This window comes from Sapajus apella, unplaced genomic scaffold (genome assembly GCF_009761245.1).
Source record: "Sapajus apella isolate SASKATOON/1434 unplaced genomic scaffold, GSC_monkey_1.0 scaffold121, whole genome shotgun sequence".
NCBI lineage: Eukaryota > Metazoa > Chordata > Mammalia > Primates > Cebidae > Sapajus > Sapajus apella.
The window spans coordinates 3719087-3734866 of record NW_022437061.1 but is presented as its reverse complement, the minus strand read 5'-3'; the positions used below and the strand labels follow the sequence as shown (position 1 = coordinate 3734866).

Genomic DNA, 15780 nt, shown 5'->3' with positions numbered 1-15780 from the left:
CCGGCCTTTGTTTGTTTTTTTAAGGTAAGCTAAGTACTTAACCATTAGACTATGTGCTAAATCAGGGGTGTCCAATCTTTTAGCGTCCCTGGGCCACACTGGAAGAAGAATCGTCTTAGGCCACGCATAAAATACATTAACACTAATGATAGCAGATGAGCTTTAAAAAAAAATCACAAAAAAACCTCACAACGTTTCGATAAAGTTTACAAATTTGTGTTGGGCTGCATTCAAGGCCATCCTGAGCCATGAGCCACACATGGCCTGTGGGATGCAGGCTGGACAAGCTGGTGGTAAATCAAAGCTCCTTAACATGCTAAGGAAGGTCTTTCAAGATCTGGTTTCCACCTATCTGTCATTTCCCCCTATTATATACCAGGTGCTTGTGCTGGGCATGGAACAAGAGGGACATGGTTCTTGCACTTATGGAATATATATTATTGTGAGGAAAGATTAGATTGATAATCTATCTGTGACAAACAGTGAAAGACGGCAGTGCAGTGGGTATGAGAGCATATTCAGTTTGCAGGTATCAGACACTGATCCACCATTCACCAACTTGCTCAAGACACAAGGCAAGGGGTGGTCCTTGAATCCGTACTCCTCATGTCCAAATACTACAAGTCTTATATATGCTATTTCTTAAGTATCTCTCAAATTTATTCTAATTCCACTGCCAGATATAATCCAAGTCATTATCATCTCTTAACTGTACGGCTACAACAGACTCCTAAAAGCTCTACCTTCCTGAAGCACACTGGCTCCTTCTAAGCCATTCTCCTCATAGCAGCCAGAGGGATCTTCTAAAAATAAAATTCTAATCATACTAGTCCCCTGCCTAAAACCCCTTGAAGGTTTCCCATTACCCACCAGAAATAGTCTGAAATCCTTACCATAAATTACAAGGCAATATAATATAATGGTAATTTTTACAAATTGAGACTCTGGAGTGGAGAAACATCAGTTTAAAACAACTCCGGAAACTACCTGAAAGGTGACTTTGAACAAGCTGCTTTAACAACTCCAAACCTTAATCCTCTCATCTCACCTTCAAAATATAGTTACAGAAGCTCCTTTAATGAGTTATTCTGAAGATTAAATGATATTACAAGTACAGTGGAGGAGGGCCACTCTTCCCCTCTTTTTCAGTGCTTCCCTTAACAGCTATGGTTAGGAGTACAGATTCTGGACACAGCCTGACACTCTAGTACCTGTTTTCTCTTCCATAAATTGGGGATAGCAGTAACCCACCTCACAAGACAGCTGAGGATTAAATTACGTAAAATGGCTAGAGGAGTGCCTGGCATATAGTAAACGAAACGTGTCTGCTACAACTCCATTCTCTTCTCTTTCATCTCTTCCAGCGTGCCTTCTCTTTACTGCTTCCGCTCCGCCTACTCATCCTTCAGCAAAGGGTTCAAATACCACCTCCTCGTGGGTGGTGGGGGGTTCTCAACCCCAGTCCAGCTTCCCGACCTCCCAGGCCCGCTCTTTGATGGGGCAGCAACTTCAACCCTATCACATGCAAATTCTAGCTGTCTACCGCGTATCCCTACAGAAACAACGTCAGCCCTTGCACACCTTTCCCAAAGAACCTTCCTACGGCCGTTTTTAAAGGACTCTCAGGAGGCACAACCTCGAGAACATCCCAGCCTTTTACCTTAATTGTACCTTAATTGTGATACCCAACACCTTGTGAAACTCCCCGGAAGTGAGCCGGCTGGGGGCGTTCCCTCACAACCACCCACCTCCTACGCCCTTGGCGCTTTCCGGCCTTTTAGGCTTGGCCGGAAAAGAGGCAGAACTCGGTGATCTGACTGGCGGTTTCCCCGCCGGACTGAGAAGAGGAGCGCACCGTGGGTCGCGGGACTACCTCCTTGGTCTCCTGCTCTCGCGACATGGCCTTCAATTTTGGGGCTCCCTCGGGCACCTCCGGCACCGCTGCAGCCACTGCGGCCCCCGTGGGTGAGTGATCCCCCTAGACCTTCACCCGGGAAGGAGGGGAAGGGTCTGGTCCGCCCCCTGTCCGAGACTCTCCGGGTTGGCGATCCTGCGATCTCCCGCCGGCACCGAGACTTTAGAAGCATTGGAAAAGGGCGGGCTGCGGCAGAATGGGCCAAGGCGGCTCCGGAGGAGGCCGCGGAGGTACTCGCGGTGTCAGCAGAAGCTCGCGTGCTGCGCCTGAGTTCCCGCAGGGTCCTGGCTTCAGCGGTGCTCTTCCCGCCGCCAGGGATTCCTACTCAGAGAAATTGGAGGTTGCTCCCCTCTCCCCTTGCCCGAGAGCCTCCCTCCCTTCTGCACCTCCGCCTCCCGGATGGGCGGGAACGCTCGCGTGATTCCTGCTGCCGCACTCGGCGAGGATAGGGCTGACTATCCACCGGCACTGTCCTTTGCCTCCCTTAGTTCCAGCCCCGGCCCCCTGTGGTCCTCGCTGTGGGGCTTATATAGGTCGTGCTTCTTCCATTCCCTCCCCCCACCCACCCCCCTCTGCTTTCTTAACCTGTTTAGAGCAAAACCAGGTTTGTTCACTTCTGTGAAACTTCCTGCCGATTCTTCTAATCCTTATCTTGCTTTCTTTTCTTTTTCCCTCTCCCTCCTTTTAAAATTTTGTTTCCTTTGCCTACATGCCTGTCAGGATTTGGTGGGCTTGAGACTGCCAACTCCACCGCCAGTGGGTTTAATTTTGGGGGTTTCGGATTAACTGCTAATCCTGCAGTGAACTTTAATATTGGGAATTTCGGTGTTTCTACTACCTCGGCGACTCCGTTCAATTTTGGTAACAGTCTGGCAAGTGCAGGTAGATACTGCGGGTTGTATGTGTAACGAGTATTGGGAGCTGGAGTCCAAGAATATTGTGGTTCCTGGAGTTTGGGAAAAAACAGTAACTTGTCTAGTAAGGAAAGGAAATTTATTTCCTTATGTCAAATCAAAAACATTTGTATCAAGTTTTTACTGCCTTAAAAGATGTGGTTTGGAAAAGTTCTGGAAGTTATAATGTTCCCTTATTAAATGTGCACTTATCATCCAAATGTTAAGCATTTGGATTATAATTTTGAATAGACTGTATCTTTAAATTATTAGATTTAACTTCTAAAGTATAAATTCACCACCGTTCAAGCCCATCCTGCGATTCTTGGACTCCTGCAGTCATATTTCATTTTTTCTGCATCTTTCATTGGGATTTCATTTTATTGTCCTTGTGTTTCCAAAGAGAAACAAATCTTATACGAACAGCAGTAACCTGTTTTGTTTTTTAACTTAATGATAATGTATTTCTTTGGTCAACTCAGCAGATTAAGATATTATAAGATGCGTAATTTCTATAAGATATGTAATTATAGAAAGAATCCAGAATTCTTTGCTAGAATTTTGGGAAATGCTCAAACAGAGCAGTTTAATTTTATGTCAAATAGCATCGAATTCTAAAAGGTAGGGTAGCTGTCTTTGCATTAAAAAATTATGAAGATTTTTGTATGCATGTGGGTTGTTTGAAATTCATTAAAAATTTTGCAAAATACAATAATGGATATTATATATACGTTTAAAATAGGTTTATGTGTACTTTACATAGTGACCCTATAGAAAAAATCTTGTTCTTCAGCTGCTCGTATATGAATTTATTGTCTATAGTCTCTTACATTATGCGTCTTATGCCCATGCCAATTATATGCATTTGATAAATGTTATTTACTCCCTAAAACTTACTTGGGAAGTCTGGTGTTTTGGTCATTCACTTGTTACTGCAATGTGATTATCACCCTAGCATCTGAGTTGAAAACTGTTAGAAGAATATTTGAAAACTCCAAAGACAAGATGATCCATTTTAGTTAAGATGTATTTGAAGTGATCACATATCATTGTCCTTTGATATGTTTACTTTTCCCTGTTTGCTTAAAATTGGCACTGGGTAAAACAGAACTCTTATTTTGAAATTTGTGTTTCTGAATAAAGCCACCCAGCTCATAATTCAGCAACAATAAACTTGTTGGTATTTGCTTGATTTCATGTTCATTTGGAGTCATCACTGTTAAGTTTTGAGTTATGATACTGTAACATGTTTTAACTACTTTTATATGTGTTAACCTTCAGCAAAGGGCTGATAGAAGTTCATGTTTACTTTTTATTTTGTATTCTTGCAAATCCACTATTACTAAAACATTTTTTAATGTGGAGCATGATGAGAAACTGACTAGTGTTTCTATTGTGTAGCCAATTCAGATTTTATAATAGTTATTCAATGGAAGTGAAGAGTAGTGAAAAGAGATTAGAACAGTGCTTAGTACTTTAGGCGATTTTTATGAAAATGTTCACAGTTTGCAGTACTGCAATAGAACCTACAAGTAAATAGAATATTTAGTTGTGCCTGCATGCAATATGCAGCTTACTTTTGAGTAGTTTTCCAAATCAGAATTAATGTAAAATGGTTGCATTTTTTCTTCTTGTATCTTCTATATTACAATATTGATGAATCTGTGTTGTATACCAGAAATAGAGGAGATCAAAGGTAGATTCTAAAAAACCTGCAATGTAATTCGACACTAATGGTTCAAACATTTGTCTTGAAAGGCTTTTTGGTATCACATTGGTAATCAGCTGAAGATTGACAATAAGTTACAAAAATGACAATAAAACTTTTAAATTGGCTAGCATTCCATTTATCTGTCAAATCTCTTCAAGAAACAAATTGTTGTGTGTGGGGGGGTAAGTATATTGGTATGTTACCTTTGAAAAGTTACTTAGTCTTGATAGAGACTAAGTAGAAATATAAGCTAATCTAGACATAAATTAATTCACCAAATCCAAGGTTGCAACAAGTCTGCCAATGTGATATGTTTGGCACATTATTTTTAATTCCTTGCTCCCAAAAAAGTAGTTGAATTAGGGTTTAAAAACCAATAAATTTTACATAGAAAATCCAAATTTCCTGTTTTTCTTGGGGGAAAAAAATGGGAATATGTGACACTACTAAAACTACCTGTCTTATATCTGCTGGAATTTAAGAACTGCTGGTCTCAAAAATGGTTCATTTTAAACAGTTCCACTGTCAGTAAACACATAGTCTACTCATTACTGTTATCATTCTAAATCTTCTAGGTATGAATTTGCAACACCTCCTCTAAAAGTACATACATAGTCATTTTAGAATTATGGCAATAGGCTTAATGTGTTTTCTCAGCTGTAACCGTTAACCACCCCTTTAATTGAAGGGTATAGATTACATTGTGATATTTCTATTTTAAATGCTTAGTTCATTTCTTGTAACATTTTGACTTCTTGATTAGTAGTATAGTTTTCTAAAAAATTGATCTTGAAAGTAGAGAAAGGAAAAATTAGATCAATGTATTTTGATTTTATATGTAGCAATTATAAAATAATTTTTAAAAGAAGTTGCCTTTATATATACAAAAGATTCTTCCTTTTTATTTTTGTTTTTAATTAGGTGGGTTTGGAGGCTTTGGGACAACATCTACAACTGCAGGTTCTGCATTCAGCTTTTCTGCCCCCACTAACACAGGCACTACTGGTAAGAGGCCATCTTAAGTTATCTGTAGAAGTAAATGAGGTAGAGATCAGATTTTTTTTTTTTTTTTTTTTAACTTACAGAGTTCCAATTTTTCATTCAAAGGACTCTTCGGTGGTACTCAAAACAAAGGTTTTGGATTTGGTACTGGTTTTGGCACAACAACGGGAACTAGTACTGGTTTAGGTACTGGTTTGGGAACTGGACTGGGATTTGGAGGATTTAATACACAGCAACAGCAGCAGCAAACTAGTAAGTATGAAGTTTTCAGTTTCAAATAAAAAACCGTAATGATACTGGCTGACATTGAGTGTATTCAAAATACTTTAGTGGACTTTTTAAAAAAAAAATTATACATATATTCCTTAGGATTTGGAATGTTACTTTTCATGTAAGACTTTTTTGATTGCACTCCTATGGTATAGTTTAACACATTCCTTTGTTCTCTATTTCTTGATGATTGAGTTAAACCTAGGGCTTACATTTATTGTTTGCAAGACTATTTATAGGTATTATATTTTTTATCAGAAGACATAAAATATCTGGTTATCTCTTTTTCTGAGTGATCAGCCATTGGTGATCATTACCTAGATCCATTAATTCATTAGGGGTTACAAATAGTGCTGTTCCACCTGGATTCATTTATTTGTTGGACTACTTCTATGAGGAGAAACTTCATCTCATCTGTGTGGTTGATTCTTTCTCTTTATTACTGGTTTTCAGAATAAAGATTTGGTTGTCTAGTATTCTCCAGTTTTTTTAAATGTCAGAAACTGCAGTCTTTAAACTATTTGCTATTTTTTAATCCATAGCAGTTATCATTCTTATTGATGCTTAAATTGTTACATCTAGCTAGTGTGAGCCTTTTCAAGTTGGCTCCCAAGTCCCTTTGACACACTCTGGTTATTAGTCTTTGATGGCTTCCTTACCAGTTGGTATGCCAATAGGTTCTGCATTGTCCTGTATGGATTAACTTATTCTCACAAGTACCCTGTGAAATAATACTTTTGTTACCCCCATTTTGTGGATGAAGAGAGAAAACAGAGATTGTGACTTACCTGTATACCTCTCAAGAAGTACAGCAACATAAATTCAACTATTCCCTCTAGTGCTGTTTTCACTTTTCCTATCTGACACCTCTTTAAATTACTTTTGTTTCATTTTTCTTAAATAACTTGATTGACAAGCTAAAATTCATTCTACTCAGTCATTGAAGATTAGTTATTAACTTATTAAACATGAATTTCAAGGATTGCCTAACAGTAGAATGAAGATAATAGTATCCTCAGAATTATTCTTTCAGCTATTCCAGTCATTCATCTTTTCTACTATCCTGGAAAGATGCAAAATTTGATGAAATATTTAAGTAGTTAAGGACAGGACAGCAAAAATGAAAGTGTTTTCTTTGTTTCTTGAAATAAAGTCTCTCAAACTATGACTAACTGTAGTTCCATTTAGTTTCGTTAGGAAAATGGGAATTTGAATCTGGTGCTATTTTAAAAATGAAAGGGCTCATTTTGTTATGTAGTAGCCATTTATTGTATATATCGTATGTCAGGCATTGGGTGTACAAGTAAAACCACAATCCCTGCTCATAGTCAAAGAGATCCTAGGGCTTCCGGGTAGAGGAAATAACATGGCATGATTTATGGCAGAGTATAATACATTTGGGACCAGTAGCTAGATCAGGGTAGTTTTATTGCATAAATGACCTGAGTCAGTGGTGAGAATGGGATAGATAGATATGAATTGGATTATTAGTGTGCCTTGTATGCTTTACTAAAGAGCTGTCCTTTAAGCAGTTCTAAACCCTTGTAGGGTTTAAGCTAGACAGGAAAATAATCAGAATTTTAGAAGTATCTCTTAGAGAAATACAAAGACAGCTTATAGGTGGGTTGGAATGGAGACAGATATATGGGTTCTGAAGCTGTTGCCAAAATCTAAGCAAGAAATAGTGAAGACCTGAATTAAGGCAGTGACAGTTCCGAGTGGAGAGAAAAAACAGGATGTGGATTTAAGAGAGATTTAAGTTGTAGAATCAATAAAAGCGAATGACTGGACAAAGGTATCTTGGGCTTCTGGATGGCATAACCGAAGGATCCCTTACTCTTCACTAAGATTCAGAATATTAAAGCAAGAGCAGGTGTTTGTGGGTAGAATAATGAGTTTGAGGTGTCCCCTGGGTAGTTATTCATATGGGTGTGAACTCAAGAGGAACATAAGAAAGCCATCAGAACATAAGTAGTATTTAAAGTGGTAGATAGGGATGATGTCATTTAGGAGACTTAATTCCAGAGTAAGATAGAGGAGAGTACTAGAACAAAACTCTTAGGAACACTAACACTTAAATGCTGCCATCTCCTACTTGCAAGCCAAGTAGGATACTGACCGTGAAATACTGAGCAGCATGGTTAGGACCACTGCTTGTCCTGTCTCAGTATAGAGATGCCCATCCATGTATTCCTCATACTCATTAGCTCCCTTTTACTAATCACAGCTATACCTATGTCAGTTGGCAATACCTGTGAATCAAGGGGAAAAGTCACATTTGGCTTTTCTGACAAACGACAGAAGTCCTTTTCAAGCCAAAGCATTCGTTATCCAGGATCCTTCAAGACTGTTGGATCTTTAGGCAACTGATACTTTCTGCTCTTTCTGTTAGCTCTTTTTGTCTTCACTACTCTAGTTTGGATTCCATGGCCTTACGTTTCAGTGTCTCTTGCCAATATGCTAAACTTCCTTATTTTTGTATTACCTCTGCCTGAAAAAAAACCAAGCCGTTGTAAGCCCAACTGTCTGTCTAGATACTGCTTGAGAAAAATCACACATTATGGAAGAGTGGATAGTACCTCTATAAATTCTTGATCACCAACCTCAGGTCTCAATATTGACTGGTAATCCTATGAAGTTCCTACTTTCAGCTTAATTCTCCCACTTTCTATAGCAGTAATTTTAAACCTTTATTCTCTTCAAATTTCAAATTTCTCTGTTCTTACTTTTAGCAGATGGCCTTGACTGCTGCTTCAAAGACAAAATAGGGCTGGGTGCAGCGGCTCACATCTGTAATCCCAGCACTTTGGGTTGCCAAGGCGGGCGGATCACCTGAGGTCAGGAGTTCGAGACCAGCCTGGCCAACATGGAGAAACCAGTTTCTAATAAAAATACAAAAATTAGCCAGGCATGGTAGTGTGCGCCTGTAGTTCCAGTTACTCAGGAGGCTGAGACACGAGAATTGCTTGAACCCAGGAGGCGGAGGTTGCAGTGAGCTAAGATCGCACCATGGCACTCCAGCCAGCCTAGGTGACAGAGCAAGACTCTGTCTCAAAAACAACAACAACAACAACAACAAAAAAAAACGAAGAGAAAATAAATAGAATTCCTTATTGCAATTCCTTCAACTTCCCTCCACCAAATTTATTCTTTACCTCCCTCTATTCACCTTTTCCTCTTTTTACCTGTCTCAGGATCTGATAACCTGTCTTCTCAGGACCTGTGTGCTGTTGATTATTCTAACTGCACTCCCTCCCCGAAAATCTTCACCTTCTTCTCATCCACACTTAAGTAACTCAAAGTTTATTTTTTTCTTGAAACAGTAATAACAACAACAGAAAAACTACTTTAATCTCACATTTCACTTCAGCTACCGCTCTTCTCCTCTTCATAAACTATTTGCTAAGCTGGTTTCTGTTTTCTTTATTTTATTAAATAGTTAAGGTCATTAATCATCTCAGTAAATCCAGGGAACACTTGTTCTTTATGAAAAATGCTAACAAAGAAAAAAAGAATAGTGATGTGAATCCTACCAGCTGAAGTCATCAAGTATCAGAATTTGCTACATTTGTTACTATCTTCTTCCTTTTTTAAAATTGTTGAAGTATTAGAACAAATCCCAAGCATGTCATTTCATGCTTACTTTACTACTCTCTCTTTTTTTTTTAATTGCATTTTAGGTTTTGGGGTACATGTGAAGAACATGCTATACTTCTCTTTTTAAGAAGGTGTACATCATTCCAACCCACAGTAATTCCTTGGTACTATTTAATACCCCATCTACAATCAGAGTTCCCTATATGTCTCAAAAGTGTTTTCTTATTTGGTTTGTTTGAATCATGATCCAAACAAGGACCACATATTCATTTTCTTGTCATGTCCCTTAAGTTCTTTTTAATGTAGAGAATTCCCAACTCTGTTTTTTCCCTCATGAATTTCCCTGTTGTCTTGTTAATTATCCCCCATTCTGTATTTTTCTTTTGCTTCCTTGTAATATTATTTAACTTTCTCCCTCGTAATTGTGGTAAATAAAGTTTGCTTTAGGGACTTGATGCTTGACTTTTTTGGTAAGAATATTTTGCAGGTGGTGCTGTGTGCTTCATATCACATCACATTAAGAGGCTATCTCACTTTTGGTGATGCTAAGATTGATCAGTAGGTTCAGATGGTGACAGCATAACCTTATCTAACTACTTTAACCTAATGGTTTCATTCCTTGATGATCATTGCCTCAATCAGTTATCTTATTAGGAGCTGCAAGATGTTGATTTTCTAATTTCCTACCTATCACACTGAAATTTCTTTTGTAAAAGGAACTTTTTCTTCATCCTCCAAGACTGCTTGATCACCCTGAAGTGTATAGTTTGTATAGGAAAGGCAGGATAATTTTTTTCTTTTTAATGGACAGTATTTGTAAAAAGGAGTTGGTGGCTTCATTATTTCTAATGGTCTCTAAGGAGTTAGAATTTTTTAAAAATTTGATCTTTACTTTATAAAATTACCATTTTGAAAGCATAGGCTTTGATAAATATGTTTCAGTTAGTTGTATTTGGCCAATGGGAGACCTTAACTTCTGTGACACTCTACTTTTTTTCTACCTCATTGTTAGTCTTCTTACTGCCTTTGCCCACTCATCTTCCTCTCTCTGTCTCTACAGAGATCTTACACATACTCTTTGCCTTTACCTCTACCCCGTGGCTTAGCTAACTCCTTCCTTGGCTGATGATCTTCTCTTGATCCCTCTCTCAGACTTGCTCAGCTCCCTTATTTAGTACTCCCAGAACCTCTGTACTTCTCTGAAGGACTTATAACAATTGTTAATATTATTGTTTGATGTGTTCACTTTCTTTAATGAACCTTGTCCACCTTATTTACCACTGTATCTTTAATATTTATTTAGCTCTGAGCACTTAGTGGGTACCCAGTAAATATTTGTTGTATGAATTAATGGTGAGTGAATGAATGAATGTGTTTATATATTTAAAAAAGAGAGACTGTATTACCAGGAAATGTAAGGGAGAAGGGCTTTCAAGGAGGAAATATATTCAACAGAAGTTGAAGATTTTCTTTTGGGGGCTGAAGGAATCAGCAGCAGGAGGGCTCTGAAAAGGTAGGAAAGTACAAGAAGTCGAATATTATTCTGTCTTGAAAAGAGTCTATTGGATTTCATAATTTGAGTTCAACACCCTCCAGCTAGTGAACTTTAAGTAAACTGGTTCAGTCATAACTCAGTGTGACGTGTAAAAGGGGAGGCCAACTATGTATGTCTCAGTATAGAGATCACAGTTGATTAATCTCATTTAAAAGTTGAAGATAAAGCCCAGGAATTTCTTGGTCAAGGGTGGAAAGTGAGCTTATAATAAACCAGCATTCAAGTGTTCTGTGCTCTAGTCCAGTGCTTTCCAATGTTTATATATACTCATTTGGGAATTAATACTTTTCTGGAGAGTAAAAGAGCCTCTCTCTAACCCTGTAGAAGCCCCATGACCTTGTGGTATTTTCAATGTTTAGAGCTGAAAGAGAACTTAAATAATATCTAATACAGTGTTTTAAAACTCAGGACATTTTGGTATTTATATTTTCTTTTTATCTACATACCGTTTGTATTACTATTTAAGAATTTAAATCAATTTACATAGAAACACTAAATACAGTTATTTTAAAGTAAAATTTACCTTGTTGCTGTAAGTAGAAAACTAGTATTTGCTGTAAGGAAAAGGTAATTGAAATTAATTACAAAGAAAATATAGTGTTAATAAATTGTAGGGAGATACCTTTGCCTTAAGTTCTGAGCCTTGCACTTGCTCCTCCCTTTGTTAAAAAATGACATACTTATCTCACACTTTGGGAAATATTTATCTACCCTAAGAACTTGGCCCTTCTTTCCATTAGAGAAACTGGTGGTGTGTACCTATGCAACACTCTTGGATGCTCTTCACATGTAACCCAAAACCTAAAATGCAATTAAAAAATTAAAAAAAAAAAAAAAAGAAATTGGTATCCCAGAGGGGTTAACTGATTTGCCCAAAGTTACACAGCCATCTAAAGTTTCAGGCTAGAATATTGATGGTTAATCCATTTGTTACTACTGTATGTGTTTTTTAACAATAAGAGAAAGGAAAATGTTTAGTAAGCTGGTATTGATATAACAATGATTTTTAAGCTTACTTCGTATCCCCCAATTTATATTTATTATACAAATAACAATAAAGGTTGTTTAATTCTACATCTTTACAGACTTTTCTTTATCCACATGGACTTTTTCCCTTCCTGTCTCTCTCTCCCCCTCCCCTCTCTCGCCTCCCTGATCTCGTCTCTTCTTTCTCCTCTCTTTCTTTTGTGTGGTGGGTTTAATATTGTGGATTCAATTTGTGTTCTGGCAATGAAGTTAATTTGGATTAGGGCTGGGCACAGTTGCTCATGCCTGTAATCTCAGCACTTTGGGAGGCTGAGGCAGGAGAGTCACTTGAGTTCTGAAGTTTTGAGAGCAGCATGGGAAACATAGTAAGACCCTGTCTTTACAAAAAATAATTTTAAAAAATTAACCAGGTGCATGTTGGTGCACTCCTGTAGTCCCAGCAACTCAGGATGATGAAGCAGGAGGACTGCTTGAGCCCAGAAGGTTGAGGCTGCAGCTAGCCATGATCTTGCCACTGCACTCCAGCGTAGGCAACAAAGTAAGACCTTGTCTCAAGAAAAAATATTTTAGAAAAGCAAGTTTAATGTTGTAAGGTTTGTCCTAGTGTATTAGTTTCCTATTGCTGCCATAACAAATTCCCACAAACTTAGTAGCTTAAGACTATAAAAGTTTATTATTTTATAGTTTCTGGAGATTAAAAGTCCAGAAATGGGTTTCACGGGCTAAAATGAAGGTCTTGGCAGTACTGTGTTACTTCTAGAGGCTCTAGGGGAGAATCCATTCTCTTGCGTTTTCCAGTTTTTAGAGTCTTCGTGCATTTCTCAGCTTGCAGCTCCTTCTATCTTGCCATATCCGAACAGCATAGCATCTTCAGATCTGTTTGACTCTGAGCTCACTCTTCCACTTTTGAGAATCGTATGATTGAGTTCATCCTGATAACCCAGAATAATCCTCTTTCTCAACATGCTTAATTTAATCACATCTACCTTTTGCTGTGTAAGACAACACATTTGTAGGTTGTGTAGATTAGGATGTGGGCATCTTGGGGGGGGGGGGGCATTATTTTGCCTACCATGCCTAGGATCTGGATTAAATTTTGTTTTTAATACTAATTTTGGGTACCTTTTTAGCATTAGGTGGTCTCTTCAGTCAGCCTACACAAGCTCCTACCCAGTCGAACCAGCTGATAAATACTGCAAGTGCTCTTTCTGCTCCAACGCTATTGGGAGATGAGAGAGATGCTATTTTGGCAAAATGGAATCAACTGCAGGCCTTTTGGGGAACAGGAAAAGGGTATTTCAACAATAATATTCCGCCAGTGGAATTCACACAAGAAAATCCCTTTTGCCGATTTAAGGTATTATTAATACTGTTTTTGTCTTCAATTAAAGAGTATGTATAACAGAAGATATATTTAGATTAAATTAATATCAAGATAACAATTGCTGTGGTCTTTTCTCCTTGAACATGATATGTTTATGCTTTTATTTTGAAAATATAGAAATTTTAAAATTGAAGTCATTTCTTACATATGTGTGATTGAAGGTGACCAGAATATGACTAAAGGATGGTGTGACTAGAATGTGATTTATAACTGAAAAAAAAAATGTAAACAAGAGAATGGTTTGCTTGGCATCTATAAAGGGGAGCCACCAAACTATAATTTAGTGGTATTCATTTAACATTGGCCAGGAAAGTATACCCTAACTAGCAGACAGGAATTCCCCTTGGCATGTATAATCCCAAAGCTATTAAAACAATATTGCTCATTTTCTTTGTTCTTATTCCTTCCCTACCAAACAATCTCATTTGTCTCTTCAGAACATCTGTTTATCAGCCAGTGAGAGTATTTAGGTTCATTTGGTAATGCATTTTACATAACAAATTATGTATTGCAATCCAGTTTATACCTCAGCCGCTTATGAGTTACATCTGCCTAGTTGGTCTTAAACCTAATCAATGTGTACATAACCCTGTGTTTGGAGCTGTGAGGCTGAGGATCAGACCCTTAAAGTGGTCAGCCTGTCTTGTTACAGAATATCTCTTTGTCTCATCACTAACAAAAAGTATATTGAGTGCATGTAATTGAAATTTTGATTTATTTAGTCGATAAGAGATATTCAGTAATAGACATAAGTTGAATGTAACAATTTAAACTTTTTTCTTTTTTAAAAGTTAGTGTATAATGTAAAATGCATAATGTACACTGGAGTTAATTTAAATTCTTTTTTAAAGGTTGCATATAAGTATGGAAAGTGATAAAAGGCTTCTAGCTAAAAGAGCAATTCTTTAGAAAAGTATAGTTGGTCATATTAATAGGTAAAAAAAATGCCTGTTTCATAAAGTTTTGTATTATATAAACAAAGTGATAAAGACATTCTTTATGGTATTTGTAAGTTGGCAGTGCCATTACCGTGATTTAAAAGTATTTATTTGTAAATTAGTTCTTTATATATTTAAAACTTAGTTTAAAATTCCGTGAATCAGATATATAGATACTCCTCAACTTATGATGGGTTACATCCCAGTAAACCCATCATAATTGAAAATACTGTAATTCAGAAATGCATTTACTATACCTAACCTACCAAGCATCATAGCTTAGCCTAGCCTACTTTAAACACGCTCAGAACACTTACATTAGTGTACAATTGGCCAGAATATATAACGCCAAGTCCATCTTATAATAATATTAATAACAGTTTTATAATAAAAAACTAAAAGAATTTCATGTATGGTTTCTACTAAATGCATATTGCTTTTACACCATATAAAATGGAAAAATCATAAGTTGGGAACCATCTGTATAGTGAAATAAATTATAATTACTCGATTTTTGCAGTCACTTTTATAATGGCATGCATATGGTTCAGAAACAACCAACAATAATGAATATCAAAATTTTTTAGGGAGAAAGCTCTTTAGTTACCTTCTCAAAGAGGAAATTTTAATTTTACTCTGTAGATTTATGTTATTCCTGGATAAAATAGTTTCTTTTTATAATTTGATGACCTCCTAGGGCACAAAATGGTGGAAAGAATCATTATTCCCTTCATTACCAGACATTAAGTTGTTTTTTGCATTTTAGCAGATATTAAGCTATTGATATTAAACACCAGATTTAAGATCTGTACATATGTTTTATATCGTTTATTTTGTCATTCCACAGGCAGTAGGATATAGTTGCATGCCCAGTAATAAAGATGAAGATGGGCTAGTGGTTTTAGTTTTCAACAAAAAAGAAACAGAGATTCGAAGCCAACAGCAACAGTTGGTAGAATCATTGCATAAAGTTTTGGGAGGAAACCAGACCCTTACTGTAAATGTAGAGGGCACTAAAACATTGCCAGATGATCAGTAAGTATATATAAATATACTCTATTTCTGTGTATTTATTTCTGGTCCAAAGAGAGTGATCAATAATGTTTTTGTTGCTAAAGCACAAATTAAATTTCAGAGCAAAATGCCTTTTCTCAGCTAGTGATTATTCAGTATTTATAAAAACATTTACTTGAAAGCGTTTTAAAAAATTTCGATTTTTAAACTTATTAGACGCTAATAATTTTCCAGATTTTCATTCAGGCCAGGAAGGGACCATTTGTCATAGCTGTGTGCAAATTGAGGGCCACAAAGACATTATTGGAAAATGTTAACTGATTACTGTTCATGTTCATTCATGGATAAATATTATTGCATTATTTCCCTTGACCTAAGTATAATTCTCAGTCTTAGTGGCGAGACATTTGTTTTAGGATATTTGGAAGAATGATTATTAATGAGATGCAGTAATTGAATCAGATTTTGCTTGTGGTCTTAATTTTAGAGAAGCAACTCATAAATTTCAGAATCT

General features: G+C 37.0%; 1 protein-coding gene across 2 annotated transcripts in view; it reads left to right on the top strand.

Annotated features, from left to right (window-relative positions):
* Positions 1 to 1762: 1762 nt before the first annotated feature.
* Positions 1763 to 15780, top strand: part of NUP54 (nucleoporin 54) — a 31099-nt gene continuing 17081 nt past the window's right edge. The window contains exons 1-6 of one of the 2 annotated variants that reach the window (XM_032261067.1): positions 1763 to 1965; positions 2636 to 2797; positions 5441 to 5524; positions 5627 to 5773; positions 13061 to 13287; positions 15100 to 15287. In XM_032261067.1, coding sequence (XP_032116958.1) covers positions 1899 to 1965; positions 2636 to 2797; positions 5441 to 5524; positions 5627 to 5773; positions 13061 to 13287; positions 15100 to 15287 — 875 coding nt within the window. In that variant the 5' untranslated portion in view covers positions 1763 to 1898. The remainder of the gene's footprint in view (positions 1966 to 2635; positions 2798 to 5440; positions 5525 to 5626; positions 5774 to 13060; positions 13288 to 15099; positions 15288 to 15780) is intronic. The other variant, XM_032261068.1, reaches the window with a different exon arrangement.